General features: G+C 39.8%; 1 protein-coding gene across 1 annotated transcript in view; it reads right to left on the bottom strand.

Moving 5' to 3' along the window:
* Positions 1-18,046, bottom strand: part of LRPPRC (leucine rich pentatricopeptide repeat containing) — a 108,328-nt gene extending 90,282 nt beyond the window's left edge. Inside the window, exon 1 of the mRNA XM_082427656.1 lies at positions 17,843-18,046. Within this exon, the coding sequence (XP_082283782.1) occupies positions 17,843-17,991 (149 nt within the window). The 5' untranslated portion in view covers positions 17,992-18,046. The remainder of the gene's footprint in view (positions 1-17,842) is intronic.
* Positions 18,047-18,095: the final 49 nt, after the last annotated feature.

Below are 18,095 nucleotides of genomic sequence, written 5' to 3'. Positions count from 1 at the left end.
AAAACAATGGAAAAAATCAAAATACTAACTAAACAAGACAATGTCTTATCCTGTTTAGTTAAGAAGCCTAATGATCAGCACTTGTAGATGGCTAATTGATTAAAGTTAGTTAAATGAACTGAATTAATTAAATGCTAGATTTTTACCTATAAACCACAGAAGATACATGCCTACATATATTTATCCCTTATTTTCAAAAGTTTTCTCTGGCTGTTTATCTGGCTGTTACTAACCTATGCCCTTGTTAGTCAGGCAAACACAAAATATTATTTTAAATCACCCAGAACAATGTGTCAGGTTCAGGTGAGTGTGCAATATCATCGTTCAACAATGAAAGCTAAATAACATAAGAGATTTCAAAATTGTAGTGAAGTGTATTTGTCAATGTTTTTTACACAACCCAAATCTGATAAACTGTGAAGGGGCATAAAAATAAAACCTCTGCTTAAAATGCAGTTTTAAAATGTAAGATCAGGGACTTCCCTGGTAGTCCAGTGGGTAAAACTCTGCACTCCCAATGCAGGGGGCCCGAGTTCGATCCCTGGTCAGGGAACTAGATCCCGCACGCATGCCGCAACTAAGAGTCCACAGGCCGCAACCAAGACCCTGTGCAGCGTAAATAAATAAATATTAAAAAATAAAATAAAATGTATGATCAAACAAACACAAATAAAATTCAGGCAGAAAACAGAGATGTTAATTAACCAGCACTGCATGCTGAACATTCTAAAGCTAATTTTTCTCACAAAATAAATCTTTAATGCTGCCAAGTCTCCTTCACGTGTGTTTGGCTTTAATTAGTTAAGTCAAAATATGAATCTACTATAAAATAAACTGGGGAGGGGAAGGGTTACATATTTAAACCAAAGGATTCTTCACTCTTCAAAAGGATTCTCCAGTGCTTCCTCACATGTCAGCGCTTTCTACATTTCTTATTTGACCCAGAATTTATTTTTAAATTCACTTGAACACACCCTGAAGGAAAAAGGGTATGTTCATAGCCTAGAATGATAGGTATGTTGTGATAGAAAGGAAAGGAAAGAACAAGTGCAGGGGTTAAGGTGGGTCCATACAAGGCAGGAACCTAACCATCAGGCCTGCACTAGCTGGAATGCACTGCCTCCAAAACCTGATGACCAAGTGATGTAAACACATAAGGGAAAATTATTTTATCATTTCACCCAAGTGTCATAAATGGTTCCTTTATATTTTTGAGTTAAATTTCTCAGGTTCCCTCCTGAGACTCCAGCACTCACAACCAACTTCCAGGTTACCCATGAATTTTCTCTGGCAAAATCTGGCATTTATAAAGTTATTTTTCTCAGGTTTTGTTGTTTTTTATAATTGGTGCTAGTGTTTTTTGACTCTTTAGTGAAAAAAATAATGATTTTATAGTTTAGCGTCCATATTTCAAAAAGATACAAGAACTAGATTATTATATTATTATAAACAGGCTTCCATGGGTTCCCTAATTAATAGGCTCCCCTATTAAGCCTGTCACTTTTAAAAATCAATGCCTTACTTTTTCAAGGCGTTTTTAAGTTTACAGAAAAACTGTCCAGAAAGTACGGAGTTCCCATGTATTATACCCTCTTCCCCCTCCACCTAATTTCCTCTATTAACATTCTATATTAGTGTGGTACATTCGTTACAAATGATGACCAATATTGACACATTTTTATTAGCTAAGGTCTATAGTATACAAAAAGGTTCACTCTCTGTGTGTACATATCTATGGGTTTTGACAAATACATGACATGCATTACAGAACCACACAATATTTCACTGCCCTCAAAATGCCCTGTGTTCCACCTACTCATCCCCTTCCCCCTCCTCCTGAACCCCTAGCAACCACTTTTTACTTGTCTTGTTTTGCCTTTTCCAGAATGTCATATAGTTGGATCATACAGGATGTAATCTTTTTCAGATTGGCTTCTTTCACCTAGCAATACACATTTAAGGTTCCTGTGTGTCTTTCCATGGCTTGATAGTTCATTTCTTTTTAGTGAATAACATTCCATTGTAGGGATGTACCACAATTTGCTTATCAGTTCACCTACTGAAGGACATACTAGTTGCTTCCAATTTTGGGCAATTATGAATAAAGCTACTGTAAACACTTGTGTGCAGGTTTTTGTGTGGACAGAAATCTTCAACTCATTTGGGTAAATATCTAGGAGTGTGACTGCTGGATCATATGGTAAGCTTATGTTTATTTATCTTTGTAAGAAACTGTCAAACTATCTTTCAAAATGACTGTACCATTTTGCATTCCCACTAGCAATAAATGAGAGTTCCTATTGCTCCACATCCTCACCACAGATGCCATAGGTGTTTTAGCCATTCTAACATGTATGTAGTGGTATCTAATTGTTGTTTTAATTTGCAATTCCCTAATGACATATGATATGAGCATCTTTTCATATGCTTATTTGCCTTCAGTATTTCTTTGGTGAACTGTTCAGATCTGCTCATTTTTCAACTAGGTCATTAAGTTTTCTCATTGTTGAGTTTTAAGAGTTCTTTGTATGTTTTGGATAGTCTGTGTTTATTTCTTTCAAGCAAACTTTTTATTGAACTGTTATTCATTCCTTTTAAACTCTGAATATACACCAAACTAATCACATACATTTTTAAAACTCTCCCTTCCCTACTCTCTTCTTCCTTTTTCACTGCTATTATGAGACAATTTGGCATCACTTTAGAGCTATCAGAGTTTAAAGATACAGCGATAGAACAGGTATAGTCAGTAGCTAATGTTTATTATGCATTTAAGACATGCAAGGTAATAGAAAATTACGACTATAATCTTGACTTTACAGATGAGAAAAGTGAAGTAACTTGCCCAAAGTCACAGTAAAAGCTAGTTAACTGACAGGACCTGTACTTGTACTTGGGTAATTTCATTCTGAAATGAGCTCAACATGGCGGAAGGGCATCAAGGAAACTAATCTGGCTGCAACAGGCAGTTCACACTGGAAAGTGGTAAAAATTAAACCTAGGCAGGGAATGTGAGACGAGATAAGGGAAAGTCTACAATGGCTGATAACTACGGGATTTGGATTTTATGACATGCTTATAAAATACAAGACTGATTTTCACAATGCTGCTCTCACAGCAGCATATTTTGCTGAATTATTCTGTAGGCAATAGGTATCCAAATTTCTCTTATGTTCTCACCAATCCCTTATTTTAGCTATTCTACTTAGGTTTTCTTTAGTCTGTTGATATGGCTGATAACATCAATTGACTATTCAAATGTTGAACCAGGCTTGCACACCTGGAATAAACCCAACTTCGTTGCAGTATATAATTCTTTTATACATTTTATGTATATACTGATCCCAATTAAGTTTTAACATGCTGAAAATTCAAAAAACAATGACTCCTCCTAAAAGCGGCTGGTATTCCTTTCAAATTTCTTCACTGCTACTGACTACACCATCTTTACATTGTTCCCTCACGCTCAAAATCTTATAATTGCTCAATCCCTCTCATCCTTCACAGTGCATCTGTTGAGCCCTCAGATACCTCTTTATTTCTGAGTCCCTTGTTCAATCCAGAACACATGGATTTTTGCAACAAAACTCATATTAGTTTCTCAGGCTTCAGCTTTTCTTCATACAACTGCCAGATTAATCTCCCCCAAAACCGTCTTCATGTCACTACCTCTTTAGGATCCTATAACTGTTTTTTTTTTACTTGTATCACAACACCTAAATTCTTTCATTTATTGATTCAAAGATTTATTAAGCACCTTCTATGTATAAAGCACTGTGCTAGGATCAGCCTTTCTACTTATCTAGTAAGTAAACCTGATAATCAATTAGTTAAACTTAAAAAACAAAACAAAACAAAACCCACCAGTTGTGTTAAGTTCTATGACTCCAATGAAATAACAGTAGGGTTATACTTTGGATTAAACATACAAAGATGATGACACTCAAAATTTCTAACTAAGGATAAAAAGCAGCAGCCATACAGATAGCAGAGGATGAGTATTCTAGGCCAAGTAGAACAGTCAGCAGACCAAGTGCGTGAGCAACAGATGGGATGAGATTGGAGAGGAAGGCTGGGCTAGATCATGGAGGACTGTGAAGGTAAGGAGTCTGGATTTTATTCTAGATACAGATTTCATTCCAAGTACAAAACTGTATAGAACCCTACTGAAGGTTTTGTAAGCAGGGGTTGTGGTATGATCTATTTCTGTTTAGAAAAGATCAGTCTAGCTGCAGGGTAGACCATAAATTAGACAGCAGCAAGAATTTAATAGAGATACCACTTAGGAAGCTGTTGCAGCAGTCCAAGTGAGAGACTGAAGCTTAGAGGAGGGTGGGCGCAGAGATGAGAATCACCAAGGCTCCCACCTGATTTAACTGCAAATTCCAGGCAACAAGTCTTGCCAGTACAATTTGTTAATTCTCACTTCCACGTAATAGAGAAAAATGCATGTAAAAGAGCCCTAGAGAGTCTTAATTAATCCTCTGTATATATCTTAACGTATTACGTATCGTTTTCATAACACTTGATAAGCACAATCTTAGAGACAAAAACAGAAGGCTCCATGGCATAGTGGAAACACACCAGCTTTCAGAGTGTGGGCTTGAATGTAAAAATGTAAAATGGTTATTGGGATAAGGAGGGGAAATTTTGGCAATTACTCTTAATTTTGGTCCTTAAAATTCTTGTTTAGAGTCAAATTTAACATGAATATTTTATGTGTTTAAAAAAATTAAGAATTTCCAACATGGCCCCTAACTGTAAAGTCTATATTATAAGGAGAAAAGAAAGAAGCTTAAGAACAGAAGAGCTTGTACTGAAAAGTCTAGTATTCCAAATTTGCTAACACCAGACTCAATAGAAACCTAGATTCCAATAAGAAATGTCTAACATATTCTTTTTATATCTGTTGCCATGTTTCCTGGGAACTATCACTAATTATAAGCCAAAAGTCTCTAATTATATAAAAAAAAAAAAAAAAAGGATAAACGGTTAGCCATTATGCAAAAGTTAGGTCATTCAAGACATTCTCATTGGAAGGGAAAAAAAAAACCAAAAAAAACCAGTCTGTCCTGATTTCAGGCTCTGCCATTTCTAAGATATGTAACTTTGGCCAAGTTACCACAACTCTCTCTAAGTCTGTAAAATCTCAGAGATAATAGTACTTACCTCACAGGAATATCACAAAGACTGAGATAATGCAGATAATCTCCCAAAATATTGCACTTCTGCCAGGAAAATGATTTTAGATAGCATGTAGACAAAGACTTCCTATTTCTGTAGTTTTATTTACTTCAATAGTTTAAAGTAACTACTGCATCTAGCTCTTTATCTTCCTAGCATTCTTGCTTAAAACAAAATTAAGTTATAAAATGTCAGTTTAAACCTAAACCCAATGAAAAGAAAAATGCTAAACTTAAATAATAGTTTAGGTAGTACTAGATTTGGCAAAAAATATGAAGGCAGTACACAAATGCCCAAGGTCTGGGCAACACTGAGAAAAGTATACATAAAGGACCCAGCGAAGTAAGCATAATAAATATCAACTACATTATTTCTTCTTTTTAAAATGTCTTAGCAGAAAGTACAAGACTTATTTTAAAAGGCCTACTGAAATCCAAGCTATGCTATCTAACAGGTACGTGACTCTGGGAAAGGTATTTGGTTTAAGCATTAGTTCCCTCACGTGAGAAAAAATACCTACCTTGTAAAGATCACATAAAAAATAAATACAAGATTCCTAACAAAAAGAGTGCTCAATAAATAGCTCTTATTATAGAAGGTACTCAATAAATATCTGCTGTTTGATCTTTTAAAAAATCTTTGTAAAGCTGTCACAATGAACTTTCTCCCTGAACTATTTTCTCCCTGAAAAATTCTCCCTGAATTTTGCAAGACCTCAATTCTCCGAAAACTCTTGCCCAGCTAAGCTGTCCCCTAAACACTGCTTTATGCTTTACAGTAAGTCACAGAACTTCAGAATAAAAAAGTCACTAGCAACCCTTCTACACTTGGTAACAGTCTTCTGGCTTGAAACACCAATGCCATTCCTTTCCACCTATCCAGATGTCCCCTCCATCTCAGGCTCTTCCAGTCCAAAGGGATGTTTCCTTTGTCTCAGCTATGACAGGAAGTAATAAGAGTCAGTTAACCAGGCTGGGACCTTTGATGTAATGTGGAGCAAGATACTCTGTAGAATCTATCAATATAAATCAAGAGTGGCATAGACTAGATTATTCTAGAGATGCCCTCCAGAGTTTACATTCTGAGATCTTATGATGTACTTACTTACTTGTGATAGTCTCTAATTTCTCAATTTATACTGTATTATGTATTGCCTTTTTAAAAAAATGTTTTTATGTCCATAAGTAATCCTTTCAGCACCTAAAACACAACATATTCAAAGCACTTGGGAACTTAGAATCACAGCATCTGCAGTTGAATCCCAACTGGAGATCCTGGATAAATTACTTCACCCTTCTAAACCTCAGTTTCCCTAATTTGTAATATCAACCCACAGAAGATGAAACGTGTGTGTGATAAATTCATACACAGTTTGACAACGGTAAAGATCTACCCCAAAGGTACTATTATTTATCCTAATCTCCAAATCAATTCTTCCTAATTCTAACATTCTCGCCAAGCTCCTGTTCTCTTTCTCTCAGAAAAGGAAGTGTCTCTTCTTCAGTTCTGCACCACCTAGTTGTGGCCCTATTAACCCTCATCTGCAGTATGTATCAATGTTGCTCCTCACTGGTCTATCTATCCCCAGCCCCTATTTCTCCTAGGGTCTTTGTAAACTTTGTCAGGACCTGTACCTCTCAAAAGCCTCCAATGGCTTCCGACCAACTTTCTAATCAACCCTGGTAGCTTTAAGAAATTGACTGGGGACTTCCCTGGTGGCGTAGTGGTTAAGAATCCGCCTACCAATGTAGGGGACACGGGCGGGGGGGAGCCCTGGTCCGGGAAGATCCCACATGCCGCGGAGCAACTAAGCCTGTGTGCCACAACTCCTGAAGCCCGCGTGCCTAGAGACTGTGCTCCGCAACCAAGAGAAGCCACCACAATGAGAAGCCCGCGCACCCGCAACCAAGAGTAGCCACCGCTCGCCGCAACTAGAGAAAGCCCGCACGCAGCAACGAAGACCCAACCTAGCCAAAAATAAATAAATTAATTTATTTAAAAAAAAAACTGATTGGCTTTTGCAGTATCAACTTCCACTACATCCCACCCCACGTAGACACACAGGATAGAAGTATGGCCTCCAAGTTTCTTCCTCCTCTTTCTTCCCCTGGAACATTCTGACTACTCATTACCACATGGCCTCTTAAACTTGAGCGATCCCCTACCACAAAACAAATGTTTCTTTCCTTCTTCTCTCTGAAATGCCGCAGTATTATGTTCCTCTCTATGGATAGCACATATATAATATGTTGTACACGTGCCTATCATAGTCCTCTGTAATTGATAAACTCAAACCCACAGGGAGCAGAGGCTGAATCGCAACTCCGAAGGACCCAGACAGACTTTTAAGATGTGCTGAGAAAGTTTTTTTAATGAGAGGTAAACAAGGAAAAGTTTTCTCTTCTTTCAATTTTAGAAGTCACATCATTCTGTCATAGGGCAATATGTGCTCTTCACCTTTAAGATAATCATCAATCCAGATCCACTTCCAAACTGATTTAGCTCAAAGCTTACCTTTCCTCTGAAGCACCTAAGGATTAATAAATTCTAATAATTTCACTCAATAATACTCATCTGTCCTTCTCAGACATTCCTGGAAATCAAGATCAGGGTGAATTTGTGGAGATCCACTGCACTACATGAATGGGTTAAGTACCCCTTCAAACTCCTTTGCATCCCACAAACATTCCTTCCTCAATGTCTAAGATTTTCATTGATTTACTCAACAAACATTTGACATCTACTATGTGCCACAAAGTCAGACATCAGGGGAGGCAAAAAGAGTAAGACAAAGTCCCTGCCTTCAAGGAACCTTCAGCCAGGTCTGGAGTGCTGGTGGGTACACATGCAATAGTGTTAATGGGTGCTTTAGTGATTCCAGATCTGAGAGAAAGCACAAGAAGGGAGTGGTCAAAGGGAGAAGCCAGCAACAGAGATTAAACAGAGAAGAGGAGACACATCCCAAAAGTGAACATCACAATCAAAGGTAAAGAGATGTGCAACATGGTCCATCAAAGCCTTGCTGGTTCACAGACCAGTAGCACCTTTATCATCTGGGGGCTTGTTAAAAATGCGGAATCTCAGTCCCCTACCTATACTTACAAAGTCAGAATCCACATTTTCAGAGGATCCCCAGGGAATTCTTATGCGCATTACGGTTTCAGAAGCCCTGCTATGGAGGACTTTGAAGTAGAGTTTGATATGGCTAGGACAGAGGACACCATGGGAATGAACTCACAAGAAGTGAGGCTCCAAAGGCATCTCCAGATCATGAAGCACCTTATCCTGGAACAAATGGGAGCCACCACATTGTCTAATTTTTAAGTAGGAAAAAGACAAGATCAAATTACCAGGGAAACTACAGAATAAAGTGGGGGTTGGAAGAAGAGGGAAACCATTCCAGATGAAGTAGCTCTAACAGAACTTAATCATTTGTGCAATCAATACATAGGAGGGAGGATGGGAACAGGGAAGTGTCAAAGAAATATGAATGAAAAATCTCTAGAAAGCTGACAGAAATAGCAACATTCACTAAAACAGGGAACGCACGAGGAACAGATTTGGGAGGAAAGATGAATCCAGTTTGATATTTTCTTTTTTTTTAAATTTTTAAAATGGAAGTATAGTTGACTTACAATGTTGTGTTAGTTTCTGGTGTACAGCAAAGTGATGAATCCAGTTTGAGATGTATGGGTTTGAAGTACCTATAGTTCAACCAGTGGAGGTGCCTAGTAGCAGGCAGGCACCTCCAGGAAGGAAAATATTGCCATCATCAGATAGGCAGGTATGGGCTGATGCCCTAAAAATGGAAGAGGTCGCCCAAAGGGAATGAAAAAAAATGAGAAAACAAAAGGACTAAGGACAACCACCGCCACCCACCAAAGATATCAGCATTTAAGAGATGAACACAGGAAAAAGGATGCAACAAAGTGAGAAAAATTCTAAAGAGAATAAAATCAAGAAAGAGTGGTGTCATCATCAATGCCAATAAAAGGGTTTCATTAAGGGGGAAATAGGAGACAGTAATGCCAGAGATCAAGGCCTTAAGAGTGGATCTGGGGGCTTCCCTGGTGGCCCAGTGATTAAGAATCCGCCTGCCAATGCAGGGGGCACGGGTTGGAGCCCTGGTCCGGGAAGATCCCACATGCAGCGGAGCAACTAAGCCCGTGCACCACAACTATTGAGCCTGCCCTCTAGAGCTCGTGAGCCACAACTACTGAGTCCGTGTGCCACAACTACTGAAGCCCACGCGCCTAGAGCCCGTGCTCCGCAACAAGAGAAGCCACTGCAATGAGAAGCCCACACACTGTGACGAGGAGTAGCCCCCACTCGCCGCAACCAGAGAAAGCCCGCACACAGCAACAAAGACCCAACGCAGCCAAAAATAAAAATAAATAATAAATAAATTTATTAAAAAAAAAAAAGAGTGGATCTGGTTATTAAGAAGTCCCTTAAAAAAATTAAATGAAATAAACTTACATCTCACACACACCTAATTTTAAAAGCACTCTCTCTCTCTCTTTATATATATATATATATATGTACACACACACACATATCTCAATGGCTCTCTGTGGCTGATAGAATTAAGGGTGATTTTTAGTTTATTGCTTTCCCCCCCAATATTTTGCAATTGCTCCTGAAGGCACATAAGTTCTAAAATTTAAAAATACATAATAAAAAGTTAATAAATAAAACAATGATGGCTATTCCCAGTGGTGTGACTGCAGTGGGTCAAAGAGCGAATTCGAAGTGAAGAAATGAAGGAGACAGGAGTACAGACAGGAAGAAGAGACTGGGGAGCATGTGGAGTTAAGTCCAGTTTCAGGAAAGGTTTTGTTTTTCAGGTGGGAAAGATGTGAGCATGCTTACAGGCTGTGGGTAGAAAACCGTATAGAAAATGTTCAGAGTCCAGGAGAACAAGAAAACAAATACTTCTTTACTGCCTGCTATGAACTGAGCACACAGTGGTGAACAAGACAAAGTTCTAAGGAAACAAGCAGCGAGCAGATAAATAATATCAGACAAGTGAGACATGCCATGATACAACTAAAATAGGGTTTGCACTGAGTGTTGAGGTAAGGCCTCTCTGAAGAGATAGCATTTAAGTTGAGTCCTGAATGACAAGAAATGAGCTTTACAAAGAAGGGGGAAAGGCCTTGTTACCTCTACTTCACAGACAACGAACTGAGGATCAAAAAGGTTAGGTAAGGTTACGCAGCAAGTAAATGGAACCCAGGTCTGATGAGCAGACCAACACCCTTTCTACTAGATTGTGTTCTCCCTACTGTTTTCCTCAAATGCAACAGCGAAGACGAACTGTAACACTGACCCTCCCCTGGCCTCACGGGGATGTTAAGGACTAGAAAAATATAAATAATTGGCACAACTTTCTCAAAAGAACCTCTCTGAAAGCCAAGAAGTGTAGATCTGTGAAAGCAGAGGCACAACTTCTAAAGGTTAACTGTTCAGGCCTAATGAGAAAATTGAGGTAGGCTCCAAGTCATAAGCAGACTACATTCCAAAGATGTATAATTAAGTTGTTAAGAAGTCATAAAGATTAACCAAGATGGCGGAGTAGAAGGACGTGCTCTCACTCCCTCTTGCAAGAACACCAGAATCACAACTAGCTGCTGGACAATCATCGACAGGAAGACACTGGAACTCACCAAAAAAGATACCCCACATCCAAAGACAAAGGAGAAGCCACAATGAGACAGTAGGAGGGGCGCAATCAGAGTAAAATCAAATCCCATAACTGCTGGGTGGGTGACTCACAGACTGGCAAACACTTATACCACAGAAGTCTACCCACTGGAGTGAAGGTTCTGAGCCCCACGTCAGGCTTCCCAACCTGGGGGTCCGGCAACGGGAAGAGGAATTCATAGAGAATCAGACTTTGAGGCCTAGTGGGAATTGATTGCAGGACTCTGACAGGACTGGGGGAAACAGAGACCCCACTCTTGGAGGGTGCACACAAAATAGTGTGTGCGTCGGGACCCAGGGGAAGAAGCAGTGACCCCGTGGGAGACTGAACCAGAACTACCTGCTAGTGTTGGAAGGTCTCCTGCAGAGGCGGGGGGTGGCTCTGTTTCATCGTGGGGACAAGGACACTGGCAGCAGAAGTTCTGGGAAGTACTCCTTGGCGTGAGCCCTCCCAGAGTCTGTCATTAGCCCCACCAAAGAGCCCAGGTAGGCTCCAGTGTTGGGTTGCCTCAGGCAAAACAACCAACAAGGAGGGAACCCAGCCCCACCCATCAACAGTCAAGTGGATTCGAGTTTTACTGAGCTCTGACCACCACAGCAACAGTCAGCTCTACCCACCACCAGAGCCTCCCATCAAGCCTCTTAGATAGCCTCAACCACCAGAGGGCAGACAGCAGAAGCAAGAAAAACTACAATCCTGCAGCCTGGGGAATAAAAACCACATTCACAGAAAGATAGGCAACATGAAAAGGCAGAGGGCTATATACCAGATGAAGGAACAAGATAAAACACCAGAAAAACAACTAAATGAAGTGGAGATAGGCAACCTTCCAGAAAAAGAATTCAGAATAATGAGAGTGAAGATGATCCAGGACCTCGGAATAAGAATGGAGGCAAAGATCGAGAAGATGCAAGAAATGTTTAACAAAGACCTAGAAGAATTAAAGAACAAACAAACAGAGATGAACAATACAATAACTGAAATGAAAACTACACTAGAAAGAATCAATAGCAGAATAACTGAGGCAGAAGAACGGATAAGTGACCTGGAAGACAGAATGGTGGAGTTCACTGTTGCGGAACAGAATAAAGAAAAAAGAATGAAAAGAAATGAGGACAGCCTAAGAGACCTCTGGGACAACATTAAACGCAATAACATTCGCATTATAGGGGTCCCAGAAGGAGAAGAGAGAGAGAAAGGACCAGAGAGAATATCTGAAGAGATTATAGTCGAAAACTTCCCTAACATGGGAAAGGAAATAGCCACCCAAGTCCAGGAAGTGCAGAGAGTCCCATACAGGATAAACCCAAGGTGAAACACGCCGAGACACATAGTAATCAAATTGGCAAAAATTAAAGACAAAGAAAAATTATTGAAAGCAGTAAAGGAAAAACGACAAATAACGTACAAGGGAACTCCCATAAGGTTAACAGCTGATTTCTCAGCAGAAACTCTACAAACCAGAAGGGAGTGGCATTATGTACTTAAAGTGATGAAAGGAAAGAACAAAGTGATGAAAGGGAAGAACCTACAACCAAGATTACTCTACCGGCAAGGATCTCATTTAGATTTGATGGAGAAATCAAAAGCTTACAGACAAGCAAAAGCTAAGAGAATTCAGCACCACCTAACCAGCTCTACAACAAATGCTAAAGGAACTTCTCTAAGTGGGAAACACAAGAGGAGAAAAGGACCTACAAAAACAAACCCAAAACAATTAAGAAAATGGTCATAGGAACATACATATCGATAATTACCTTAAACGTGAATGGATTAAATGCTCCAACCAAAAGACACAGGCTTGCTGAATGGATACAAAAACAAGACCCATCTATATGCTGTCTACAAGAGACCCACTTCAGACCTAGGGACACATACAGACTGAAAGTGAGGGGATGGAAAAAGATATTCCATGCAAATGGAAATCAAAAGAAAGCTGGAGTAGATATACTCATTTCAGATAAAATAGACTTCAAAATAAAGAATGTTACAAGAGACAAGGAAGGACACTACATAATGATCCAGGGATCAATCCAAGAAGAAAATATAACAATTATAAATATATATGCACCCAACATAGGAGCACCTCAATACATAAGGCAACTGCTAACAGCTATAAAAGAGAAAATCAACAGTAACACAGTAATAGTGGGGGACTTTAACACCTCACTTACACCAATGGACAGATCATCCAAAATGAAAATAAATAAGGAAACAGAAGCTTTAAATGACACAACAGACCAGATAGATTTAATTGATATTTATAGGACATTCCATCCAAAAACAGATTACACTTTCTTCTCAAGTGCGCACGGAATATTCTCCAGGATAGATCACATCTTGGGTCACAAATCAAGCCTCAGTAAATTTAAGAAAACTGAAATCATTATCAAGCATCTTTCCTGACCACAATGCTATGAGATTAGAAATGAATTACAGGGAAAAAAACGTGAAAAGCACAAACACATGGAGACTAAACAATATGTTACTAAATAACCAAGAGATCACTGAAGAAATCAGAGAGGAAATCAAAAAATACCTAGAGACAAATGACAATGAAAACACAACGATCCAAAACCTATGGGATGCAGCAAAAGCAGTTCTAAGAGGGAAGCTTATAGCTATACAAGCCTACCTAAAGAACAAGAAAAACCTCAAGTAAACAATCTAACCTTACACCTAAAGGAACTAGAGAAAGAAGAACAAACAAAACCCAAACTTCGCAGAAGGAAAGAAATCATAAAGATCAGAGCAGAAATAAAGGAAATAGAAACAAAGAAAACAATAGCAAAGATCAATAAAACTAAAAGCTGGTTCTTTGAGAAGATAAACAAAATTGATAAGCCATTAGCCAGACTCATCAAGAAAAAGAGGGAGAGGACTCAAATCAATAAAATTAGAAATGAAAAAGGAGAAGTTACAACAGACACTGCAGAAATACAAAGCATCCTAAGAGACTACTACAAGCAACTCTATGCCAATAAAATGGACAACCTGGAAGAAATGGACAAATTCTTAGAAAGGTATAACCTTCCAAGACTGAATCAGGAAGAAACAGAAAATATGAACAGACCAATCACAAGTAATGAAATCGAAACTGTGATTAAAAATCTTCCAACAAACAAAAGTCCAGGACCAGATGGCTTCACAGGTGAATTCTATCAAACATTTAGAGAAGAGCTAACACCCATCCTTCTCAAACTCTTCCAAAAAATTGCAGAGGAAGGAATACTCCCAAACTCATTCTATGAGGCCACCATCACCCTGATACCAAAACCAGACAAAGATACTACCAAAAAAGAAAATTACAGACCAATATCACTGATGAATATAGATGCAAAAATCCTCAACAAAATACTAGCAAAGAGAATCCAACAACACATTAAAAGGATCATACACCACGATCAAGTGGGATTTATCCCAGGGATGCAAGGATTCTTTAATATACGCAAATCAATCAATGTGATACACCATATTAACAAATTGAAGAATAAAAACCATATGATCATCTCAATAGATGCTGAAAAAGCTTTTGACAAAATTCAACACCCATTTATGATAAAAACTCTCCAGAAAGTGGACATAGAGGGAACCTACCTCAACATAATAAAGGCCGTATACGACAAACCCACAGCAAACATCATTCTCAACGGTGAAAAACTGAAAGCATTTCCTCTAAGATCAGGAACGAGACAAGGATGTCCATTCTCACCACTATTATTCAACATAGTTTCGGAAGTCCTAGCCATGGCAATCAGAGAAGAAAAAGAAATAAAAGGAATACAAATTGGAAAAGAAGAAGTAAAACTGTCACTGTTTGCAGATGACATGATACTATACATAGAGAATCCTAAAAATGCCACCAGAAAACTACTAGAGCTAATCAATGAATTTGGTAAAGTTGCAGGATACAAAATTAATGCACAGAAATCTCTTGCATTCCTATACACTAATGATGAAAAATCTTAAAGAGAAATTATGGAAATACTCCCATTTACCACTGCAACAAAACGAATAAAATACCTAGGAATAAACCTACCTAGGGAGACAAAAGACCTGTATGCAGAAAACTATAAAACACTGATGAAAGAAATTAAAGATGATAACAACAGATGGAGAGATATACCAAGTTCTTGGATTGGAAGAATCAATATTGTGAAAATGACTATACTACTCAAAGCAATCTACATATTCAATGCAATCCCTATCAAATTACCAATGGCATTTTTTACGGAACTAGAACAAATCACCTTAAAATTTGTATGGAAACACAAAAGACCCTGAATAGCCAAAGCAGTCTTGAGGGAAAAAAACGGAGCTGGAGGAATCAGACTCCCTGACTTCAGACTATACTACAAAGCTACAGTAATCAAGACAATATGGTACTGACACAAAAACAGAAACATACATCAATGGAACAAGATAGAAAGCCCAGAGATAAACCCACGCACCTATGGTCAACTAACCTATGACAAAGGAGGCAAAGATATACAATGGAGAAAAGACAGTCTCTTCAGTAAGTGGTGCTGGGAAAACTGGACAGCTACATGTAAAAGAATGAAATTAGAACACTCCCTAACACCATACACAAAAATAAACTCAAAATGGATTCGAGACCTAAATGTAAGACCGGACACTATAAAACTCTTAGAGGAAAACATAGGAAGAACACTCTTTGACATAAATCACAGCAAGATCTTTTTTGATCCACCTCCTAGAGTAACGGAAATAAAAACAAAAATAAACACATGGGACCTAATGAAACTTCAAAGCTTTTGCACAGCAAAGGAAACCATAAACAAGACGAAAAGACAACCCTCAGAATGGGAGAAAATATTTGCAAACAAAGCAACTGACAAAGGATTAATCTCCAAAATTTACAAGCAGCTCATGCAGCTCAATATTAAAAAAACAAACAACCCAATCCAAAAATGGGCAGAAGACCTACATAGACATTTCTCCAAAGAAGACATACAGATGGCCAAGAAGCACATGAAAAGATACTCAACATCACTAATTATTAGAGAAATGCAAATCAAAACTACAATGAGGTATCACCTCACACCAGTTAGAATGGGCATCATCAGAAAATCTACAAACAACAAATGCTGGAGAGGGTGTGGAGAAAAGGGAACTCTCTTGCACTGTTGGTGGGAATGTAAATTGATACAGCCACTATGGAGAACAGTATGGAGGTTCCTTAAAAAACTAAAAATAGAATTACCATATGATTCAGCAATCCCACTACTGGCCATATACCCAGAGAAAACCATAATTCAAAAAGACACATGCACCCCAATGTTCATTGCAGCACTATTTACAATAGCCAGGTCATGGAAGCAACCTAAATGCCCATCGACAGACAAATGGATAAAGCAGATGTGGTACATATATACAATGGAATATTACTCAGCCATAAAAAGGAACGAAATTGAGTCATTTGTTGAGACGTGGATGGATCTAGAGACTGTCATACAGAGTGAAGTAAGTCAGAAAGAGAAAAACAAATATCGTATATTAACGCATGTATGTGGAAATTAGAAAAATGGTACAGATGAACCGGTTTGCAGGGTGGAAGTTGAGACACAGATGTAGAGAACAAACGTATGGACACCAAGGGGGGAAAACCGCAGTGGGGTGGGGATGGTGGTGTGCTGAATTGGGCGATTGGGACTGACATGTATACAATGATGTGTATAAAATTGATGACTGATTAAAAAAAAAAAGAAGTCATAAAACATTTCCTCCATGTAATTCTACACATAAAGTAGGTTTCCAAGGAGGACCACAAAAAATCCATGCAATCACAGCTATTACTGTTACTATTATAGTAACTAATACAGCATTTACTAGGCACCAGGCCCTATGTTAAGAGCTTTATATAAATAACCTCATGCAATATCACCAACACTATTACCACTCCCATCTTATAACTAAAGAAACTGAGGCCTGTCAACATTACGTAACTTGTCCAGTGGCACAATGCAAACAGAGAAGCCTGCAGTCCAGCCCTGGCCTATTCCAGACCCTCAGCTCTTAGTCTTTATACTGTCTCCCAAAGTACCTCTATTCATAAACACTAGTCTTTCAAAATCAGTTTTTCTTCAATTCTAAAATCTCAGTGCCCACCTACCCTTCTCAGGTGATCAGAATACTACTCTAATTAACACCTTCATCAAACTTCCTTATCCTCTCCTTGGCAAAGTCGATACCAAACTTACCTCCTGATAAACCTCAATCCATGAGAGCATTTATTCACACATTTGACACCCACTGAGAACTTAATTTGCCTTTGCACCCCCAGCTCCCACAGAGTGCCTAGAATGTGTCCACATATCCATTCACTGACACTTACAGAGCCTACTGTCACAACTCCCAACCCGCTGCACATCTTCATAAATACTGAGAGGTAAACTCCACTGAAGAAAACGGAGGCAAAAGCCCAAACTAATGATAAACAATTAAACTGCCATCTCTAAGCTACCCCTAGCTCACCCAAAATTCCCAACCTATCCTCCCTCCAAAAAAAAAGCTCTCGAAACTTAAGTCCTAGATGATTACTAAGCACCAATAACGCTTGCACGTGGGACAACACCCGAGCCGGTCAATCATAGAAGAGTAACACCTGACCCCCGGCAGCAGCCTTCAAAGCCCCTCTCAGCTTCTTAGGACGTCGATAACCCGAGGGCAGGAAGACCAAGTCCGAGGCGGCGATGGCAGAATCCATGACGGAAGCAAGCCACGTTCGTGGCCGTAACCTTCTGAAGGCGACCAACCCTGTCACCCTAAACACCCCGGAGAGGAGCGTGATACGAGGCCCGGGGACGCCTGGCCCTGGAGCAGCGAGGAGGGTGTAGAAAGGGCACAGGTGGGACCCGGCCCTCGCCCACGTCCACGACCCCGAGGAACTGCCGCGCTGCAAGCGGGCTGAGGAAGCGGCCGGGAACTCACCCGGCGACGGGCCCGGCGCGAGCGGCGCGCGGACAGAAGGCGGCGTGCGGCCGGCTCGGGCCGCCCGCTAGAAGGCGCAGGGAGAGCGGGAGGTGCGGGGCCGCCCCGGCGCGGAAGAGCCAGCGGGCCGGTCTCAGCAGGGCCGCCATGGCTCAGCCGTCCCCACCTTAGGCTGCACGCCGGGCAAGGACAGGGGGAGCATGTGACCGCGGGGTCGCCCGGAGCGGGAGAGACCAAAGGCCGGGCGCGCCAG

Source organism: Balaenoptera physalus, assembly GCF_965194825.1.
Source record: "Balaenoptera physalus genome assembly, chromosome: 15".
NCBI classification, from domain to species: domain Eukaryota; kingdom Metazoa; phylum Chordata; class Mammalia; order Artiodactyla; family Balaenopteridae; genus Balaenoptera; species Balaenoptera physalus.
Note: the sequence above shows the minus strand (reverse complement) of the source record. Positions and strands in the feature narration are given on the sequence as shown.